The following is a 23,251-nucleotide window of genomic DNA, read 5'->3' on the forward strand; positions in this document are numbered from 1 at the left end:
TGTATTAAAAATCAGCAACTAGAGCTGCATGGTGGTGGTGTAAGCCTTTAATCCCTGTACTCACGAGGCAGAGTAAGGTTGATCTCTGTGTGTTCTAAGACAGCCTGATCAACATAGTGAATTCCAGAACAGCAAGGTCTACATAAAGACCTACATTTAGAACCTGCCTAAAAAAATGAATAAAAATAAATAATTTACACCACCAGAAATGAGCTCTATGGAACCCATGTAACTCCATTTACATTTTGGTGCCCATGTGGCCAGAACATTTATGGTAGGACAGGGCAAACTGTCCCACTAGGGCCCCAGTCTGGCTCTAAGAAAGCTGTCAGCTGCCATGGGCTGGCTCAGTCAAGCTGCCTAAGCCTGATTTTCCCTGCTACTCCCCTCCACCCAGCACCAGCAGGTTACACAATCCTTAGAACCTTTTTCTTTGAATTCGATGGTTTGATCCAGTTTTTATTTAGACTAAGAGACACACTCCCTGACCTAGCCACTTTCTAGAGCTGGCACATCCAATCAGGCCCACAGCTTCAGCCTGGCTAGCTCAGTTGGTAGAGCATGAGACTCTTAATTTCAGGGTCATGAGTTCATGCTTCACATTGGGCACTAAATATAAATGAAGTTCTTAACTGATCTAAGTAATAAAAACCCCAAGTCAGATATAGAGAAAAATGCTGAAAGATCAGAGGGAAGGAGCAAGGTATGGCACACCTTACCTCCTTAGCGTCTCAGCAGACACGAAAGTGAGCGAGTTCCTGTTTCTCCCTGCTTATATCTTGTTTCCGCCCAGCTACCTCACTTCTGTCTGTCTGCACAAACCTTCAAACCTTTATGGTTAGCTAGTGGCAAGATCCATTCTCTCACCTTTAGACAGGCTTTATTTGTACAAGCAAGAGATATCACCACAGTGAGGTAGTTACAAATTTACTTATAATCTGCAAACAATTCCAAACCTACCCATAATAATAATGACACTATTCACAACCCATACCCCTGTGCTTTTCCCCACAGAGAGTAAATAAACAACATGACAACTACAAATCTCCCCCATGATATGAAATCAGAAAGCACTTTCTTCTTTTTTGAGGGAGGGTCTCTCTATGAAGCCCTGAAGCTGTCTTAGAGCTTGTTATGTAGACCAGGCTAGCCTAGATCTTCTGCCCTTGACTCCTGGATGATGGCATTTCCACGCTAGAAAGCAATTTCTATCAAATATCAAATGTCTTTTACTTCCTATATTCACCCCCACACCCTATTTTCACAGTAATAGAGCATAAACTCAGGGCCTTGAGCATGACAGGTGCTGCTCATACTCTGAGCTACACTCCCAGTCTTAATGTTCTGTTGCTATAAAGAGACACTGTGACCACGGCAACTCTTATAAAGAAAGCAGTTAATTGGGGCTTGCTTATGGTTTCAGAGGTTTGGTCCATTATTACAGTAGGGAGCATGACAGCATGCTGGCAGACATGGTGCTGTAGAAGTAGCTAAGAGTTCTACATCTGTATCCACAGACAGCAGGAAGAGAGAGCCACTGGGCCTGGCTTGTGCTTTTATAAACATCAAAGCCCACCCCTAGTGACATACTTCCTCATCTCTCCCAAGTAGTGGCATTTGATGACTAAGTACTTCAACACATGAGTCTATAGAGGCTATTTTATTCAAACCACCACTATTTTCCTAAGTAAGTATGGTTCATGTACATTAAAATATGCAACCAAATTGATGTGAACAATTAATTTCACCAAGAATTTTCTATTTAAGGATAACTTCTAAGCACTTCCTTAGACTTTCTGAACTCCAGAATTTCCTATTTCCGGCCTATAAGAATGTTGAGAATAGAGAAAGTCAACTACCACAGATGACAGAGAGTAAGATAAAGTGCCAGGTACATCAGCTGGGAAATTCACTAGCAGCATCCACTTGTAGACATGATGAAAAGACAATTTGGCAGAGCAAGTTATATAACAGAAACCTGGTCACAGGAGCAGGAGGGGAGAAAGGGGCTCTACCAACACACTATTCCTTTGCTGTCAAGTCCTGACGAAACTCAAACTTACCATCTTGGTGCCTTAGCCTTCTGTGTGCTGAGATGAACAACATGAGCCATCATGCCACACTTGGTATACTGTTTCCTTAATATGAATGGGTGATACAGAGTTGTTCCCTCTATACTATCTTTATATTTATACACAAAATGTGTACTTCATATGAGTAAAATATTTCATAACATTTAAAATATATACGTACTGGCACAACCCCCTGCACAATGACACACGAAACAGCATTTGCATCAAACAGTCTAACACTAACGAACACATCCACAGACCAAAGATTCAAAGAACCATATTTTTTATGTTGTTATTCATCTGCTGTATTTAGATTCTTTTCTAGTGTGTATCACTTAAGTAAAATATGGTAATAACAATTTTTTTTTTTAAAGACAGAGGGGCTAAAGAGATGGCTCAGCAGTTAAGAGCAGTGGCTGCTTTCAATTCCAGCAAACACAAGGCAGCTCACAACTGTCTTTAACTCCACTTCCCAAAGACTTGACACTCTCACAGACATACATGCAGGCAAAACACCAATGCACGTAAAATAAATAAAGCATTTTAAAATAAAACTACCATATTAAGGAACATTGAGATGGTAAATAAGCTTTACTCTAATGCCACAATACATTCTTGCAAGACTTAAAACACCTAATTAAAACATTAAAATTGAATCATAACCAAGTCTACAGGGCTAGTTCCAGGACAGTCACAACTGTTACACAGAGAAATCATGTCTCAAAAAACAACCCTCCCCCCAAAAAAATTGCATAGTTAGATTTGTGATCCAACCTGAGTTAAACAAATAAGTAATTATTTTTTGTTAACACTAGCTGTCCTGGAACCCATTTACCTCCTGAGTGTAGGATTAAGGCCATGCACCACCACACCTAGCTTTGCAAGGAATTCTTAAAGTACTTTTACCTATTAATATGTATTTAAGATGCAATAGTTAACAGTTTTCTTCTAAATATTCTTATAGGGCCAATATTAGCATTATTTTTGGAAAGAATTATTCCTTCAATGTGCAAAGCTTAAAAAAAATGTCCCTGTATCTCCTTTCAGCTTTTCCTATAATTCTGCAGGCTGAAGAAATGTCAGCATGATGAATAGGCAGGGATACAATGTCATCAGTGTGTGCATTCTTGGCTATCAAGAGTCACAGGGTCGGGAGATTTCTCAATCAATCATCCACAACAGAAGGTCAAGTTATACCACACAGCTACATGCACCAACACCATCTCCTAGAGTAAGTAATTGCTGCTCTCTGTTTTAAAAAGTCCCCTTTGAGGCTCAGTCTCATTGAGTAAAGGCTTGCCTCAAACAGGCATTTTTCCCTCAAAGGAAGCCTGGGATGGTAGCACATATCTGTTTCCCCGGCACCCAGAGGTAGACTCAGAGGCAGGAACACAGAATGAGACCCATGTTACATATTCAGACCCTCTCAAAACTCATCCTGTCCCACCACAAAACAGACAGACAAACCAGGGGGAAAAAGCATCATAAAAAAATTGTTGCCTTGATTTTGCCAAGGAGGAAACATACTAAATGAAGTTGAAAAAGTAATCCAAAGGTCATCATAAACAGCTGGTGTTTATGATCACTCAGCCTGTGACCACTCTCTCCTTCCAAATGTAGTATCATTCCAGACCATGTGGACTCCAAAGCTGTTTATCTATATGCTCAATTTTCCCAAAATTTCCTTAAAAGTTTATTTGTTTTCCATCTCAGGACAACAGGTATGCTTTGTGAACTAGTACCACAATAACTAGCCAAGAAAACAAAAGATGACTTAAGTAAGAACCCTATGGCAATCCTTGTATCAATCTGTCTTGGAAGGATTTGTTCAGGACCTGCAGTTACTATCTGACTATTCCCCCGGATGCACAAGATGACTAAACATGGAGATTTAACTGCCATTTAGGGAAATCTGTTTAGCAATCATGCAAGTCACATGACAGGGCCAACCCCAAACCTTCAATGTCCCCAGGCCTCCCTAATGTGCCCTCCACAATTAATGCAAAAGCCTCAGCTTTTTCTGTCTGTCCTATAGAATTGGTAGCTGGTTGGTTACCTTTAAAAATAACTGTTAAATACAAACAGATAAACTGAGAGAATTAAAAGACATAAACAGCTATTTTCTTCAATGAAACTTACTAGGTAATCCTAACTTTGAGCGCAGCATGTCTTTTCATGGAAAAGCCTAAGAGATACCCATTTCTCTGAAAATGGATCTAGCTTCTTATATTCCTACTTTGCTACACCAAATTTTGACAGAAAGCCTCATGTTCAAAATAAGTAAATTTCAAAGATAAAATTTTCAAACCAAAAATATTATGTATCTTCTAGCCAGTCTGCTAAATATAAGAACCATCTTGGAGAAGCTGAAGGTGTGTCTAAACAGATGATCAACATGCTAAATCCTGATTCCATCTCACTCCAAAGATAAAAATCAGGGAGATCACAATGAAGCCACGTTAAATGAAACCACACTTGAGTCTGAGCCTATGAAAGGGATTTGACTAAAGCTGAAACACTTAACTTCAACAGAAATTACCATCCTGAGAAATGTAAACCCCATGTATGATGTCTAATGTATAGTTTTCCATCATACAACCTCTCATTAACTCCTAAGAGCCTAATTACATAAACACAATCATTCCCAGATTCTTTGAACACTTGGAAGCTTTACAAACTGCCAAACATCGCCAGGGTAAGATGTAAACTCAGGATTTAACATGAAATTCTAAGAGGTATCTACAAATAGTGACTTCTCTCTTAAAATTGTTTTAAAAAGAACTTCCTTTTAAACTAAAAAAAAAAACAATTTCAAAAATTAAGTCACCACTTTGTCAATTTTTTTCTAATGATTACTATAGTTACTAGTCACACTATTACAGTTGTGTTGTCAAGGGGTTTTAGTATATATTTCCTTAAGTTAAAAATAAAAATTGGAAAGGATCTGAAAATTTGTACTTGTCCCCCAAAAATCATTAGCATTATTATCAGTTCTAATATGAATGTAAATTAGGGCTTACCAAAATACACTTTTAAATAATACACATCACATAATTTCTAAGTAAGTCTTAAATAAAAATATCAAAATGACATAGGTAAAATTAACTACACATAATTACATCTAACCACGAAGTTATTTTGCAGTACTTGGTAGACTTGTTAAACACTGTAAAATGGGCTATTCAACATAATTTAACAAAAACATTTAATTCTAATTATCTCAAAATTATAATTTCCAAGACTAATTTAAATATACAAAAATTTAGAGGTCATGTTTCCATAAACATTGTCACTAATTTACATATAAAATATAATTTTAAGTCACTAGTACTCAATTAAAATGTGTCATAAGACAATGTTCTAAAGGTAGCACAAATTTCCTATGATAAGCAGACACAGACAGATCGTAAGATAGTTACTCACCACTTCTTCCAACGCAGCACTTCGCCCAAAAGAACAAGTGAGATGTGTGAGGCAGTTAACAAAGGAGGAGAAAAGTTCACTGGGGATGGCAGTTAAAACATTCCGAGGGAACACAGTTATCAGATTGCTGATAATGCTGGAGATTCCCACAGCTTCAGAATCTTCTATTTCAATTCTACAAATCAAATCATGAGGATTATTAAGCAGTGCAAGATAAGCTATATTTCCAAACACAAAATATCACCATTCATTTTTAAAGGCATGTCTCTATTAATTTCAAATTAGTCACACAACTTTACTTCAAAACAGTTTTAGTTTCTTTTTTCCTCCATATTAAATATCAGAGGAAAAAGGAAGGTTCCCTCATCAGCTCAAAAGGACAAGCATACCTACCCATTGATAGTGTTCAGCAAGCCCTCAATGAAGTGTGCTAGATAATCAACCTGGGATCCTTCATCGGGGAAGATGGGTCCATGCAGAGAAGCTAACTGGGCAAGGCACTGTAGAGAATCCTGTGCCATATCTGAATCTTCTCTGATTTTTCGATGTACCTGTTAGAAAGAATTACTAATCCATAAAAACAAATTCTTCTTTTGTAGGGGTCACGTGCAAACCATGTCGAATGAGGTAAGAGAAAAATTCACGGTGGCTGGTCATTTCTAGAAAATTAACTCCTCAGTTAAATGAAGTCTGAAAATTATCCTTCAGTCCAAATGACATTATTTGGTCATGATTTTAACATATCGATTAATGTTTACTTGAGGGCTACCTGCATTTTAAAAATTGAACTGTCTCCAGCATATTATGACAAGGAGAGAAAACAGATGCTAGCCAGTCAGACATACTGCTTCAGCTAAAAACAGCAACGACGACAGTCATCTGTATTATGCTAACTATGCCTCGCCACAGCTTCTTGCTAAAGTTAGCAGACAAGTTCAATCCAGTATATAGATGCTGCCTTAGTGGAAGCAAACAGTTGCACACTTTAAAAGCCAACAAATGTACCTATCACCCATTCTAGATATCACCTACTCACAGACATGGAACATATGCTTAAATTCTGAGACTGTCTGATCTGTTTGAATTTCATCTTATCGCACACCAGTGCTATTAACACTAAATGTTAAAAATAAAATTTGTATTTAATACATAAATTTAAATGTGGAAGTAGATCTTACTTCAATGATGTAATACTGATACACAGGTACTACAGTGTTTTAGCTAAAGAAAAATTCTCAGAATATTGCTTAATTTCAGTATTACATTTTCAGATATTGAAGATTTCATTTCTAACATAAAAATAGAATAGGAAATGGCAGGAAGAAACTATAAAGAGGCTATTCATCTTTATACACAATACCGACTGGTCATTTAACTAAAGCACTCTAGCCCCTCCCACCTTTCTTTTTTGAACCATTGTTCTCTATTTGTTTCAGATTATGTTGGCTTTCACTCTGTCAATCATTTATGAATTATTTGATACCAGGATGTTTTCTTTCTTTCTTTTTTTAATGCATTCACTGATACAGTATGGGACACAGTGAACAGAGTCAGTCCTTGTTAACTGATTCCACTAATCTTAGCCTCTTGGCTTAAGAACAAATAAAGAAATTTAAACCAGTATAACAACTCTAAAAATTATAGTTAAATGATTTACTAGTATTCAATATATATATATATATATATATATATATATATATATATATTATATATATATATATATGTTTTAGACCAGATATATTCTGGTCTATGGCAAGCCACTGATCCATGGGCCAAATCTGGCTTCCTGCCTGTGTCTGTGTAGATGTAGAGGTTAGGGGTTTTCTCATATTTACACAGTTGAAAGAGAAAAAATAAAATCAAAAGAGGACTATACAAAGTTCTTGATTTTAACAACCATCAGCAAAGTTTTACTGGAATACCAGCTGTACTTGATTGTTTATTTTTAATTTATGGCTCCTTGCTACAATGACAGAGTTTGAATATGACCACATTATTTACAGAGCCTAAAATATTTCCTGTGATCCTTGATAGCACATAGAGTTTGCCAATCCCTTTTCTAGAACAAAACCACTTTTCAACCTATACACCAATGTAGTTTAAACTTTACAAAGTACATCACACAACATTGTATGCATGTCTTGGTTGCATACTCTTGAATACATTCATTAAAGCTCTTTATCTTAAACACAATTAAATCTGTGTTGTCTTCCTTTGAAACTTAACCAAAGTTCACTAAGATTCCTATGGCCAGACTCTATCAACACATACAGTGCAGGCTGGGATAAGAGAAATTTGTCACAATCTGCTCTACACTACACAGGAGCCAGATGACCATTCATTCCTGGACCAGAAATGATAGCACAGAAGAAAAACTGTTCTTAATGAGAGAGCTAGTGTTGACAATCTAAAAACAACACAAAATGAAAAACTGTCTTGGGACCAAGGATTAATTTGTTCTGAAATAAGGGTCACATAAAACTCATGTTAAACAAGTAATTGTGACAATACATAGATTCATGGTCTGCCGATTTTAGCACTGAGAAAGCATTCCCTTCATAATTGAACATGGATTTCAATCTAAATGGCATCATACAATTTAAGAACAAATCCACCATCTCCATACAGAAAGGAAACAAAGGGAAGGAGGCAAACAGAGAGGACGTTCCCTAAATAAGCACAGAAAGCACAGGTCAGCCAGAAAGACAGACAGATTTTTACTGAAGCATGTGTAGACATCAGATGCCAGTGTGTGCCACCCATAGTCAAACACCCAGTAAACACACAGTGTGTGAGGCTTGGAGAGTGGGAGTCTCTGTGCTAAATGCAAACTGAAAGGACACAGGTGGAAGACATAGCAAAGCAGGGAGTTAAGAATGGCAAAACACCAGAATCACAATCAGGAAAGTTTTGTCCAAAAGAGTAGGAAGAAAAGAAAAACTGACAATTTTGTAAACTTCTGAAGAGCAGAATGCAACCAAAATCATTTAAATTTCCAATCCAGTCAATAAATTTAAGTCTTCACTCCACGCAATAGTATATTTATCTACTGAAATCTAGCATAATAATGATATCTAATGGAAAAAGATTAAATTTGATAATCTATGTAAGTGAAGGTAAATTTAACAAAACTCAAATAGAAAGATTAATATGTGGTTTTTGCTACAAATTAAAATTGTTTATATAAATTGCTTAAATGCAAGAACTACACTCATAAGCTACTAAAGCAACAAAGTAGAAAAGGGTTAACTTTTGAAATCAAAGTTATTTGCATGTGGTAGTTCACAGCTGACAGGAGCAGCTGTCTGGTTTGTCTAGACAGCTGTTCAGACCCAGTAGAGTTGTTTGCAGCATTGCCAGCAAGTTTTTCACCTTTTCACAAACTGCTGGAGCGGGACTTACTTTCTATCGAGCAATTACAAAGAACTGAACTTGGACTCATATCAAAATAATTCCTGCCAAATGAGGCAGCCCACAGTCCTTAAAATTTAATTGCAAGTACCATTTGATCTTGCCTACATTTTTAGATTTTTCCCTCTTGTTTTAAAAAGGAAAATATAAGGTGATTAATGCTCAGACTGAGCATTTCCATAGGAATCAACTTTTGTGAAGGGGAGAGATGAACCTCGGGGGCACAGTGCTTGTCAGGAATGCACAAGACTGGGAGCAATCTCAGAACTCCACAACAAGCCACGATGGCAGAAAACGACTTTTTCTGGTATGCCTAAGGATGGACAAATGTGCAATAGACATTTAAAATATATACCACAGTCCTGAAATATTTTAAATGGTTCAATCACAAAAGGCTCATCCATTCTTCAAAACACATGAAAAGAAACTATAATAATTCAGATTGAACAAAATTATCTTATTCTTTTCTTTTTAATTGGTGTTTATCTAGATTTACTGGTTTTTATTTTGTATAAGTCACCGATCTAACTATATACCAGCTCTGTAACTGCAAATTACCACCCAACATACACTTGTATTTTTTAATTCTAAAACTCACTGGCACATGTGGGAACACTCTGCTTGATTCTTGTAGCTAATTGAGACTAAAAGACATGTTTAAAGTTATAACTGAAATATTTAAGATAAATTGCTCTCAATATCAACTTCGTTCAGGTCTTGTAAATTATAGGTATAGCCCACTAGGGGAACAGTTCTCAACATGTAGTCCAGGGAAGCTTCAACTTCCTAAGCCACTGCAGATAGTGTCCAAAAGAGCACTAACACGTTTCTGCTCTCCCTTGTGCACCACATGCATGCACAGAGGGCTTTTCCTGAGGTCACATGATTTAAAATACCAACCAAATAAAATCTAAAACAGGAAAAACAGACTCTAGAGAGATTTGCAAAAGTATAGAGCAAACAAACCAAAAACCCAGTTATTTTCATTATACTTGTTTTTAAAGTGTTTGTTTATTGAAGTTATTTATATTACAATGTAATAGTTTCTTGTTGGTATTTTTAGTAAAATAAAATACTTGTTAATGTTTTCAGTCTGAATTTTTCAGTTTATTTTTTATTATAAGAACATGTTATATTTTAGTCAAAAAACCCAAAACTCATACCATTATCTTCTTTTGCTTATATCAGTTTGAATTTGTAATGAGATAATAGCTATATAACCCACATAAACAAAAGCTAGTAGGAAATTCTGAATTTTAAGAGTGTGAAGGAGTTCCTGTGATTATAAAGTCTAAGAAGTTCTGCTTAAGAAGGCAGAAGCCCTTCAGAATGAGAAACTTTTTGTACATTAGCAAGATTTGTCATATTTCTCCTTCAGCAAGTCAGTTAATGAGAAGAAAAACCGAAAAGGAAAAAAAGAAATGTGTCCTGTTTTACTAAGGAAAAACTAAGGCATTTCCTCTTACCATGTCCCCTGCTACCAGAGACAAAGACTAGGACTTACTGTGAAGAAAAGGTCCATGACTCTGCTGTCCAGAAGAGTCTCCCGCCAGGACTCTGTTGGCTTCAACAGCACATTTTGTGAGGATTCAAACATAGCTATATAATGTCTGCCCAGTTATCTAGTGTCAAGGTCAACAACAATAACATTCTTACTTTGTCGAAACTGTAAGTATACCCTAAATATAACAGGAGCCAGCCAGAAAGAATGCAATGGAAACAGTTTAAGCCTCTTCACATACGCTACATAATTCATGCATGAAGCTAAGGAATAAAAGGCATTAAGTGCTGAAAAAAAGAATGCTATAGGAATGTAAGATAACCGTTTTAGTCATTGCGTGTATCAAACCATGGGGATACAGAAACCTGGACAATCAGAGATCTTAATAGAGGCAACAGAAGAAAAAACATGACTTAAAAACAGGTATCAGAAGCTAAACACACACACACAAAAATCAACATCTGCAAATTTGCCCTATCACATCCCTCCCTAATATCTTAAACAGCTAAAATCATATATACAAAATGTCTCTCAAATAGCCTATAGGGAAAACCAGCAGTTTTCCAAAAGAAGTATGTTCATAGGAAAACAGAAAAGGAACATGAAAGTTTATGCTTCACACTGAAAAAGAAAAACTGAGATCACAGTAACCCAACATAAAGTCAAAAAAAGAATTAAGCAACTTGACAGAAAACAGATGTTGATTTAAAATTCCCATAGGCTTGAGGGAGACAAAGATGTCTTGATCCCCAGGACCCTCTAGATAGCCAGACAGCCTAATTGGTAAGCTCCAGGCCAATGAAAGCTCTATCTCAAAAACAATATGGACAGCCCCCAAGAAATGACTTCTGAAGTTGTCCTCTATACACACACACACACACACACACACACACACACACACACACACACACACACACACATTTGTAGGTACTGATGAATGTATGCATAACCTTATTAACTGCAGCTTTAAGAAATAAGAGGCTGCCTGCAATGGAGAGGGTAACTTCTGCCCCTTGCATTGGGAAACAAAGTCTGAATGAGGCAAAATTCTCATTCAATGAGAAATCTGGATATAGGAATCTAAGATAACACTGCAAAAAAAAAAAAAAATCAAGCATACAAATTCAAATGCTATCATTTCTTTAAACACAACTCATTATTTTTAGAGAGAAATTATATGCAGAGAAAATTGAAAACCGTAACAAGGCTTTGGTAACTACTCGTTAAAAGACAGCTGCTTATAAGAATGCTTTTTTGTCAGCCAGGTAGTAGTGATACATACTACTTTAATCCCAGCAGAGGCCAGTGGATCTGAGTTCAAAGCCAGCTAAGTCTACAGCTAGAGTTCTAGGACTGCCAAGGCTACACAGAGAAACCCTGTCTTGGAAAACAAAATAAAACATTTTTTTTTTTTTTCTTTTGGTCCCTGAAGGTGGATGGAGAGGGCATTGAGTTATCTTAAGAAAGGATGTAAGTGTTTCTTTCTGAAGTCATTCCTAAACTCCTGCAATTCTGACTAGCAAAAGTGAAACCCTGAACTGGCTCATTTCACACTTTCCCCCTCCTTTATCTGCCCCCTTGTGGACAGAAAGAATGAAACCCCAAGGAAGGTAATCCTGAAAAAGCAGTGGACAACTAAGAGTCATCAATGTAAAGTGAATTCATCTCCCCAAAGCACCAGCTACATACAGTCAGCACAACACACTGGCTGAAAGGCTGGTTACCTTTAGAAAAAGAAACTGAAAGATTTACTGATGCCATTATCATTAATTTCACAGTCTACTGGCTATTCTCTTTTATATGCCTTTGAGATTCACAATAAAGCAGCTCAGGGATCTTTTGTGCTTAGAATAGATCAACTAGGAAAAGAAATACAGGCTCTATAACTCATGAAACAGAGAACCAACCCATTTATCTTTTTCTAGCTTTAGTGCAGTTTTATTAATTTTTATTATGTGAAAGGTCAGTAATGAAACTTATTAACTACTGTATGACCTAAAATGGCGTGATGTACGTATGTATCTATACATATATACATATGCATATTTTACAGAGACCACATAATACTGTGAGGGAAAAATGTACATGCAGATCTAGACCATACCAAAATAATGTAAAGAACTAAGGTAATTCAGTTTTTTGTTTGTAATTCAAATATTTTTGTAATCAAAGATATCTCAAATACTATTTCAACCCAAGTAATTCTTAATGTGGAAATACATTTTTTAAAAAAAGAAAAATAGATAAAGTCACTATGGTCAGAACTTAGAAATCTAAGTTTCAAATCTTAAAACCATGTCTTAAAGCATATTGAGCCAGGTGCAGTGGCATATGTCTTTACTTCAAGCACTAAGGAGGCAGAAGCAAGTGGATCTCTGAGTCTTAGGTCAGCCTGGTCTACATAGTGAGTTCTAGGACAGCCAGGACTATATAGACATACCCTATCTCAAAAACAAAAACAAACAAAGTTGTGTGCTGGCAAGATCACCCAGCAAGTAAAAGCACCCGTGAGTCTGATGCCCTGACTGAGCTCAATCCCAGGAACCCACTTAAAGGTAGAAGGGAACCCATGCTACAGCTTTGTTCTCTGACCTCCACAAGTACCATGGCACTTGAACTCTGTGCCAAGAGAGCATGTGCTCACATTTGCTTTCTCTCATATAATAAAGTTCTTTTAAACAAAAAGTTATTTGAATGGTAAAGCAAATTTCGTTAAAAAATATCTTAAGCCGGGTGGTGGTGAGAATGCCTTTAATCCCAGCACTCGGGAGGCAGAGGCAGGTGGATCTCTGTGAGTTCGAGACCAGCCAGGTCTACAAAGCTAGTTCCAGGACAGCCTCCAAAGCCACAGAGACATCCTATCTCGAAAAACCAAAAAAAAAAAAAAAAAAAAAAAGGGGGGGGTCAACCCATCTAACCTTCCCTTCCTCATGTTTGGCCAAATTAAGAAGCCTAGTGTGTGTACTCTGTCCCTGCACTAAGCACAGGCCCAGTCATTCTCAGCCAGGGTTCTAGCAAAGGATGGTGATGAGGTGCTAAAACTGTCTTCTAAGCTGAGCCATCTTAGTCCCTTGGAAAAAACAACCAGAGCCACGTAAATTCTACTGTAGACTGGAGCAGAAACTAACTCAACATTCCCTGTCCCTCTCTCTACAAAGAGCCTCTTTTATTTTCGGCAGAGGAAAGCTCACAAGATTCTGAGAAATCAAAAGCACATCTACATCACCTGCCCTATTCTATAACTAAAGGACCAAGACAAACACACACTAGGTCAAGAGCCAGAGGACAACTTTAATCACCCCCTACCAGTGACTCACTGGCTAATCCTACTAAGTGTTCTGTGTCAAGTTCTTGAACAACATACTGCTCTCAGCAAGTACACCCATCTCAACTATAGGGCAGGGCTGTAGCTTGGAAATACTTTGAAAATACATAGAGGCACTTACATATGCAAAGAAGTTCTTATCCATTTAATAACACCTTCAATAAGGATATCATATGATGATGAAAACAAGAAAAAATGTGGGGATGTGGTTCCGTTAGTAAAGTGATTATTCTGCATGCACGCAGACTTAGATTCAGCCTCCAACACTCCATAAACTGGGAGCATGTGCCTATAATCCCCTAGGCAGACACAGGCAGAAAGATAGGCACAGACACAGTACTGATGAGGATACAGGACATGAAAGAGCCAGTATATGCCATACAAAATGGTATAGCTGCTATAGGAAACAATGCAGCAGATGCTCAAAATCATGAAGGTACAGTCCTATAAAACCTGGATCAAGATTGTTACCAAACCAGGAGGGGCACACACCTATAAGCCTGCACTTAGGAAATAGGTACAAAAGGATCAAGAGTTCAAGGCCATCCTTGACTACATAAGACCCTGTCTTCAAAAGAAACCAAAACAACAAAAGCATCAGAATAGCCATGTCAAAACCCCCAATGCTTTAGATCCATAGGAAATGGCAAAGCTTTCTTGACAGTGTTGATAATGTGCAGAAAATACCCAAGCTAGTTTCCCCTACACTCCCATGGCCTAAAGAGACTGTCAGCTAAACTTACTTCTTCAATTCAGCTGTATGCTATAAATCCTGCCTCCATGTTTAGTTGTTCAACTGTAAACAGTAACTGTGCTGAGCTTTCCAGGTGCTGCAGTTTCTCCATCAAAAAGCCCCACTCCACCTGATTTCAGCTAGTCTGTGTCTTTTCTTCATTCCCTCACTGGCCCAGTCAGGAGCTCCTGAAACCATGCAGACACAGCAATCCTAAGTGAATTTTAAAAACAGAGCCTAAGAGCAAAAATCAAATATGACATTTCCATTACTTTTATCCAGTCAAGCTCTGCACATTTGGGTACCGATGACAAGGATGCTGCTTTGGAGGTGGGTTCAGAGATTTCTATGCAATTAAATCTTCTACATTCCACTCTGATACACTGACTACCTTCATGCATTACATTAGTTGGGCTAGTCATCAAAGCTGGAAGATGAAAAAGCATAGTTCCCTGTCTTGGCTATTTTCCTGGCTACTTTCCTATTGGGATGAAGAAACACCATCACCAAAGCAACTTAAAAAAAAAATTATTGGGAGCTTGCTCCCAATTTCAGAGGGTTAGTCCATTATCATTAAGGTGAGGAACATGGCAGCAGACAGGCAGTCATGAAGCTAGGACAGTAGCTGACAGTATACATCTTATTCACAAGTATGAAGGAGAGAGATAACTAGGAAGTGTGGGCTTTTGAAACCTCAAAGTCATGCCCCCAGTGACACAAGGCCACACCTCCTACACCTTACCGAGTTTCTATCAACTAGCTACCAAGTATTTAAGTATATGAGCCTATAGGGAGAAAGGTATCATCATCCAACCCACCATGTTTGCTCTTTCAAGGAATTAAAAAAAATAAATAAATAAAAAGATGAGATGTAGGACCACACTGTTAACCCTTGTCACGGGGTTAACCCTAATTACTGAAACTCTCTCAGTGGACATGTGTGATCTTCATCTAAACAAATCTAGCCAGGCAGTGGCAGTGCACGCCTTTAACCCCAGCACTTGGGAGGCAGAGGTAGGCAGATCTCTGAGTTTGAGTACAGCCTGGTCTACAGAGCGAGTTCTAGGACAGCCACAGAGAAACTCTGTTTCAAAAATCTAAAACCCACATGGTCATGATGTGCTTTCTACAGACCAACTTTCTAAAAATAACAAAGACTCTGTTTGCCTGAGTTCGAATGCACAGAAAGACCTTCGAGGATCCACTTTAGGAATCAATAAACCAAAACTCTGCACAAACAGTCCTGACTTCTTCATGACTCACTTGTCACTTAAACTTAAGGCAAGGAAGGCCTATATAACTCAGAGGGCAGCTCTCGTCCCACCACCATCACTTTCCAAATTAAGCAACACCACACTTTAAGCTGCAGAGCACACTCCGTGACTGCCTTGCTGTGGCATCCACAGAGAATGACTGAACTGAAATAACCTAGGCTGCTGGCTCATGGATTTAAGAACTCAGCAGACAGAATTCCTTATAAGTGCTAAACAATTTTAAATAAATCATTCTCTAGTGAGAAACATTATAGTAGTTAAATCGAACTTGCCCAAACTGACACCCGAATAAATGAATGAACTTCCTGAGCCAAAATGAACAATGCTGCCTTTGACACACAAGCTTCAGCTTCTAAGACACCTTTGGCCTAGGTTTTAAAGTAGTTAAGCTAAGTCTGTGAAAGCAAGTTCACTCATTAGACTTAAAACAGATATTCATTCCATCCCTTCTACTCTTGTACAAACTTAAGCTACACAAAGTACTGTGTGAACAGAGTGGGGTAGAAAGGGAATATTAACTGGCTTTGGAAACAACAAACTTGGTCCAACTTCCTTTCTCTGCCTCTGACCACTCTGACCCCCTATTCCTGTATTGCAAATGCCCCTCTATGACAATGATATAGAAGCCCTGTGTGGTTCAGCACAATCTAGAACCCAGGGAAGAACAGGGCACAGCATGGACAGGAGGAAAGGCAGCGGGAACAACATGTCCAAGAGCTACAAAACTAAACAGAATCTTCTGAACAATTATACAGGTTACAGTTGGCAAAATTAACTGTGCCAAAGACTAAAGACCCTGCTCTTCAATGACTCTTTCCTCCCCCAATGACCCATGGTCAGAAAATCTGCTGGGTTTTTTGTTTGTTTGTTTGGGGTGGATGATACCTTTTTTGTAATGTGTAGATGGAAGTTTCTGCCCCACCCGGTTCTGCAGCCGTTCAGCTCCAAATAAACACACAGAGGCTTATATTAGTTATAAGCTGTTTGGCCTATTGCTCAGGCTTATTACTAACAAGCTCTTACAACTTAAATTAACCTATAATTCTTATCTATGTTTAGCCACGTGACTTGGTACCTTTTGTCTGCCCAGCCATTTCACTTCCTGTCTGTCTGTACAGACCTGCAGACCTCTATGGTTAGCTAGTGGCAAGTTCCATCCTCTGATCTTCAGACTGGCTTTATTTGTCCAAGCAAGATATCACCACAGAAATGTGGGAAATCCCCTGAAAAGAACAATGCACGCATAATTCCAAATATTGATTACTCATTTTACCTACTTTCTTACCAACTCGATCCGATAGCAATAGAAACATGTCGGTGTGAAACTAATTACTCAGAGAGGACAGAAGAAAATACTTCACAACCCTGCTTTATATCAGCATTTAAATATTCTACCAGATGCTCATTTCTACACTGTGTTCTTACACTTTCAAACAAACTTAGAGCTGACTCAGCCAGAAGTTATTAAACCCTGTATCATGAAGACAAGCACCCCACACTACCAGCTAGCTTCCTACCCTACCTTCATCATTACGTCAGCTGAGCATAGGCTATCTTAACATCCATGTCACTGGCCTAACACTACAGCATCACATCTCTCCTGAATCCTTACTTCTCCTCTCCCCTTGGACAATAAATATTCTCCTTTCCAGTACTTCAAGTACAAAACACATCACCCCTGACTCAAACTTCTAGTCTGGAGGCAGCATAGCTGACATATTCTATGAAATATCTATAATCACCTTAGTTCTTCACTCACTAGGCACGACTCAGTCTCTAAAGTATGGCCTATGCCCTTCTCCCACAGGTTCAATTAAATCTAAAAGATATGAGATGCAACAGAAAATAATCTCCCAGTTAACCTCAGCAACAGGTGCTATCTTTATTTGAAGCTCTCATCTTCTCTAGTCTTCTCAGTCTCCTTGGCTTCTGTTTTCTAAGACCATGGCTTTCTGTTACCCTTTGCAGGACTGATCCCACTACCTTAATTTCAATGTTCCACGTCACAGTAAGGACTTCAAATCATTCCCCACAATGCAATTATACTATTAGGGTGCATGGGGGCAGGTACCTAATCAGTAAAGCAGCATGATAAACCTTGGCGTGCCAGATATTTTTAGAGGTTCACAGAGACATAATTCACATACTATACAATTTGTTCAGTGACTCAATAGTTTTACTCCATTCACAGTTATGTACCACGAACACATCTAATTTTAGAACAGACTCATCACACCAGAAAGAAGTTTGGTATGCTTTGCAGTCATCTCCTATGTCTTCCCAAACACCAGTGCTCTAGGTAACCATTGTGTGTTCTGTCTCCAATCCGCTCATTCTGAACACTGCATATAAATGGAATCATGTATTAAAGTGCTCTCTAAGTGGCTTCTTTCACAAGACTCTTTCTCAGTACTGTGTTTTCCACTTTAACTGTGTTAGCATGTATTTCTTTTAATTAACAAATAATGTTCCATTATATGGATATACCACATTTTATTTATTAGCTTATCAGCTGAGAGACCTTTGGTTTGTTTCCACTTTATGGAGAATACTGCTGGGAACACTCACATGCACATTTCTGTTTAGAGGACTACTGCCATTGGGGGCCTGATAACTGTTTGCTGTAGGGGCCTGATAACTGTTTGCTGTAGGGACCGCCTGTGTACCCTTCAGAGTTTCCTAGTATCTTTGGTCTCTTCCTATGAACTGCCAATAGGACTACAACTATGGCTAACTCGCTCTACCACATATGTATTTAGTAGGTGGTAATAAACACATAGGTGGTAGGGTGAACAAGCATATTTGTTTTTATTTTTTTATTTTTCTTTTGTTTTTTCGAGACAGGGTTTCTCTGTGGCTTTGGAGGCTGTCCTGGAACTAGCTCTTGTAGACCAGGCTGTCCTCGAACACACACACATATATATTTTTTTAATAAACCAAGGGTTCCAAGAAATAGTTTCTCCCACACCGGTCCAAAGAACTCCAAACTGAAGAGTAGTTTGACTTGGTTTCATAGTTACAGAGTTACAGAGACCAATAAGGCATTGTCCCAGCCTCTTCTATCTTTGTAGCCAATAATCAGCTGCTGGACACCTGGATGTCCACATGTATATGAATAAAGGTGATTCATCACTTCACACTATATATGAAAAATTACTCAAGGTGAATCAAAAAATACAGAAGTCATAGAACATAAACCTTTGGCCAGGCGGTGATGGTGCCTGCCTTTAATCCCAGCACTTGGGAGGCAGAGACAGGCGGATCTCTGTGAGTTTGAGACCAGCCTGGTTAATAAGAGCTAGTTATAGACAACCTCCAAAGCCACAAAGAAACCCTGTCTCGGAAAAAAGAGGAATATAACACGGATCAGATTGTTTCTGACATACAATAACAAATTCTTAAAAATTAGGTAAATGGGGCTGGAGAGATGGCTCAGAGGTTAAGAGCACCGACTGCTCTTGCAGAGGTCCTGAGTTCAATTCCCAGCAACCACGGTGTCTCACAATCATCTGTAGTGAGATCTGGTGCTCTCTTCTGTTGAGCAGATATACATGGAAGCAGAATGTTGTATACATAATTAATAAATAAACAAATAAATAAATAAATAAAATCTTTAAAAAAAAAGTTAGGTAAATGGAACATCATCAACTATAAATTTCTGTGCTTTGAAGCCTACCACAAAAAGTAAACACGACGATACCTGCATGTGCTGGCTTACTGGTTTGTTTCTCATGGTTTACTTAGCTTAATTTCTTCAACAATCCAGGACGAACTACCTAGGGACAACACCACCCACAGGCCAATCTAATGGGGCGTTTTTTTCTCAATTGACATTCCCTCTTCTTAGATGACCCTGCACGTGTCAAGCTGACAAAAAGACTAACCAGCTCAGCAACTAGATAAAGCACAAGAACAGTTGGCCTTCTATGCAGCTCATGTCAAAATCATGAAACAAAGAATCCCATGAGCAAGCAAGATGCAGTGGTACAAACCTGTAAACCTAGCACTAGGGACAGAATCTGCACAGTCACAGGCCAGCCTAACCTAGATAGTGACATCCTATCTCAAAAAGCCCCCAAACAAAACAGAGAGACATCACAAACAAAACAAACTTCACATCAACTAGTATTCCTTGAAAGACAAATACAGATTACAAGTATGGGCTGCAGAGGTTATGGAGAAAGTAGTCCCTCAAGACAATGCTGATGGAACGTAAAACAGTCATTCTGAGAAAAATAACCTGGCTATTCCTTACAAGGTTAATACAGAACTGCTTGTGATCCACCAATCTAGCTCCTCAGTCTACTCAACAGAAATGAAAATGATCCTATCCAAAAATTATACATAAATATTCATGGAAACATGACTTTTTTGTTGTATAAGAAACTAGATCTTTGTATATGACTCAGAAGGCCTCAAACTCCTGGGCTCAAACCACCTTCCTGTCAAAGCCTCCTCCACAACTGAGACCACATGCATACATGAGAGCCTAAGAATCTTATTGTCTTTCCCTGTTGCTGTAATAAAACCCTGACAAAAGCAACTGAAGGGAGAAAAGGTTTATTTTAGCTCACAGGTCAAGAAACAGCCCCCCCACCCAGGGCAGGGAAATAAAGGCAGAAAGAGCTTGAAGGAACAAGGGATGGATGCCTGTAAGCAAGGGCCCACTCTGCTTTCTCCACTTACATAGCTCAGCACATGCCTTTAATTTGAGTACTGGGCAAAAGGATCTCTGGGAATTTGAAGCCAACCTGGTCTAGGTAAGGGGTTCTAGGCCAGCCAGGGATACACAGTAAGATCTTGTTTCAAAAAAATGGAGGGGGAGGGGAAAAATGAAAGAGGAAGAAGAGTTATCCCACATCAATTAATGAAATCAAAATGACCACCCCCACAGGCATGCCCAGGGCCCATCTGCTGGGCGATTCTAGAGTCTGTCAAGCTCACAACTTACTTGACAGTAAGCATCACAACAAGGTAGCAACATGCTGTTTTTCCTTTTGCCATGGATTTAACCCTCACATTCCAAGCAAGCCCTCCATCACTAAGCTACAACCCTACACCCATCAACATTGTTCTTAGGGGCCAAAAATTGGCAATAACTACTCAGTAACTGATGAACAATAAATAAAAATTGGTATGCAACATAACAGAATACTAAATTAAATATTAAAAAGAATGAAATACTGACGTACATTCTGCATAGGAGTTGACTATGTACTCCAATTAGAACATATAAGGTTTTGAGTACATTAAAAGTGAAAGAAGCCAATCACAGAAGGCCATGTATCATGTGAGATCATTTGCAGAAAATGCATATGCAAGTAACTGACAAAAATGTGAACACATAATGCAGATCAGTTACATTTTTTTGTTTGTTGTGTTTTTGCAGCAAGATCTCACTATGTAGAGATGTGCATAATCCTTATGATTCTACCTCAAGCACTTAAGATTAAAGGCACGTGTCTGGGGGTCAGCTATATTGTTTCTTGTACTGACAATGGTATCACAGCTTTCTCTACGTGACTCCTAGTACAATTAAAAATATTTTTTGCAGTGCTGGAGATTGAACCCAGGGCCTTGCACATGTAGGGCAAGAACTCTACCACTGGGCTAAGTCCCTAGTACCTTCACAATAAGAAAATACGCAGTAATATTTAGAGACCTTTTGAAGCTGAGACAGGAGAATTGAGAGTTCAAAGCCAGTGTCTCCAAATCTTTGTTTTTCCAGACAGGGTTTCTCTGTATTTGTTTTGGAGCCTGTCCTGGAACTCGCTCTGTAGACCAGGCTGGCCTTGAACTCAGAGATCCGCCTGCCTCTGCCTCCCCAGTGCTGAGATTAAAGGTGTGTGCCACCATATACATATCACTTATGTATATTGTGTCTGTGCATGTGGGTATGGATATCCATGGAGACCACAAGGGAGGGCATTAGATCCCCTGGAGCCAAACAAACTGCCCAACATCAGTGATGGGAATTAAACTTGAATTCTCTGGAAGAGTAGCAAGCATTTTTACTATTAGCCATCCTTTCTGATTCCTGGCCCTCTCTTTGGGTCTCATGTATAGCAGGCTGGCCTCAAACTCACTATGTATACAAAGATAACTTTGAACTTCTGATTCTTCTGATGACCTCTTGAAGGCTGAGATCACAGGACGAACACCTCATCCAGCAGCCCTCAAGACCTTTAGAGGAATTACATCTTCCTTCAGTAACACTGCAGTAATTATTTTCCAACGCTTTATCTAAGGACTTCATAAAATATTTTATGAGTGTGTATCTTTCAGACAAACTTTGTTTCCAAACTCTTAGGGAACTGTTTCTCTTTTCAAAACAGTAACTCTCTGCCAACTATATTTTCCCCTAAAACAGACACTTTAGAATTGGCTATGATATATGCAGTGTAATTTTTGTTGATTTCACTACATACATAATTAATGTTTTGATAGCTCCATATGGACTGGTACTTTTAAAATCTGTTCCAAGTTTTTTCAATGTCTTTTTGTTTTACTGGTTTTCTTGAAACTCAGTCTTGCTATGTAACTCTAGCTGGCCTTCAACTCAGAGTAGTCTTCCTCAGTCTCCCAAGTGAATGCTGTGATTACAGGCATGTACTACCATATATGACCTCTTCTTTTTTTTCTCCCCCAAGACAGAGTTTCTCTATGTAGCCCTAGCTGTGCTGAAACTAGCTCTGTAGACCAGGCTGGCCTCAAACTTTGAGATACACCTGCCTCTGCCTCCAGATTGCTGGGATTAAAGGTGTGCGCCACCGCACAGCTCCATGCATATGAATGCGTGGTGTTCAAGTAGGCCAGAAGAGGGCATCAGAGCTCCTGAAATGAGTTAGATGGTTGTGTGCTGGGGAACTGAACCCTGGTACTCTAGAAGATGCTAAGCCATCTTTCCACCCCTGCCTTTGGTTTTGTTCTTTTTATTTTTGTATTCTTCTCTCATAGAATATACCCCAACTGCAGTTACTCCTCTCTCCCACACCTCCCACATCCCCCAGATCGACTCCTTCTATTTCCCTTTAGAACAGAGCAGGTCTCCCAGGGCCATAAACTGAACATAGCATAACAAATTACAATAAGACTGCCAGGCAATAGTGGTGCATGACTTTAATCCCAGCATTTGGGAGGCAGAGGCAGGTGGATCTCTATGAGTTTGTGCCTAGCCTGATTTAGACCTAGTTCCAGGACATCCAGGACTATACAAAGAAAGACTATTTTGAAAAACCAAAAAAACAGCCCAACAATAAATTACAATTAGGGTAGAAACAAACCCTTATATCAGGGTTGAGTGAGGTAACCCAGCAGGAGGAAAAGGATCCCAAGGGCAGGCAAAAGAGTCAGAGACATCCCCACTCCCACTGTTAGAATTTCCATAAAAACAGCAAGCTAACAACCAGAACATATTTGCAGAGGAACTAACACATGTCCGTGAAGGCTCAGTGATTGCTCCTCTGGTTGCTGTTGTTTGTTTGTTTTGTTTAAAAAAAAAAAAACAAAAAA

At 38.7% G+C, this 23,251-nt stretch overlaps 1 protein-coding gene across 2 annotated transcripts in view; it reads right to left on the bottom strand.

Annotated features, from left to right (window-relative positions):
• Xpo4 (exportin 4) overlaps nt 1-23,251 on the bottom strand; it is a 93,981-nt gene that overhangs the window by 30,059 nt on the left and 40,671 nt on the right. For both annotated transcript variants that reach the window (XM_027390463.2, XM_027390464.2), the window contains 3 exons: nt 10,411-10,523; nt 5,889-6,046; nt 5,496-5,670 (listed from right to left, as the gene is read on the bottom strand). In XM_027390463.2, the coding sequence (XP_027246264.1) occupies nt 5,496-5,670; nt 5,889-6,046; nt 10,411-10,523 (446 nt within the window). The remainder of the gene's footprint in view (nt 1-5,495; nt 5,671-5,888; nt 6,047-10,410; nt 10,524-23,251) is intronic.

This window comes from Cricetulus griseus (assembly GCF_003668045.3).
Source record: "Cricetulus griseus strain 17A/GY chromosome 1 unlocalized genomic scaffold, alternate assembly CriGri-PICRH-1.0 chr1_1, whole genome shotgun sequence".
Taxonomy (NCBI): Eukaryota; Metazoa; Chordata; class Mammalia; order Rodentia; family Cricetidae; genus Cricetulus; species Cricetulus griseus.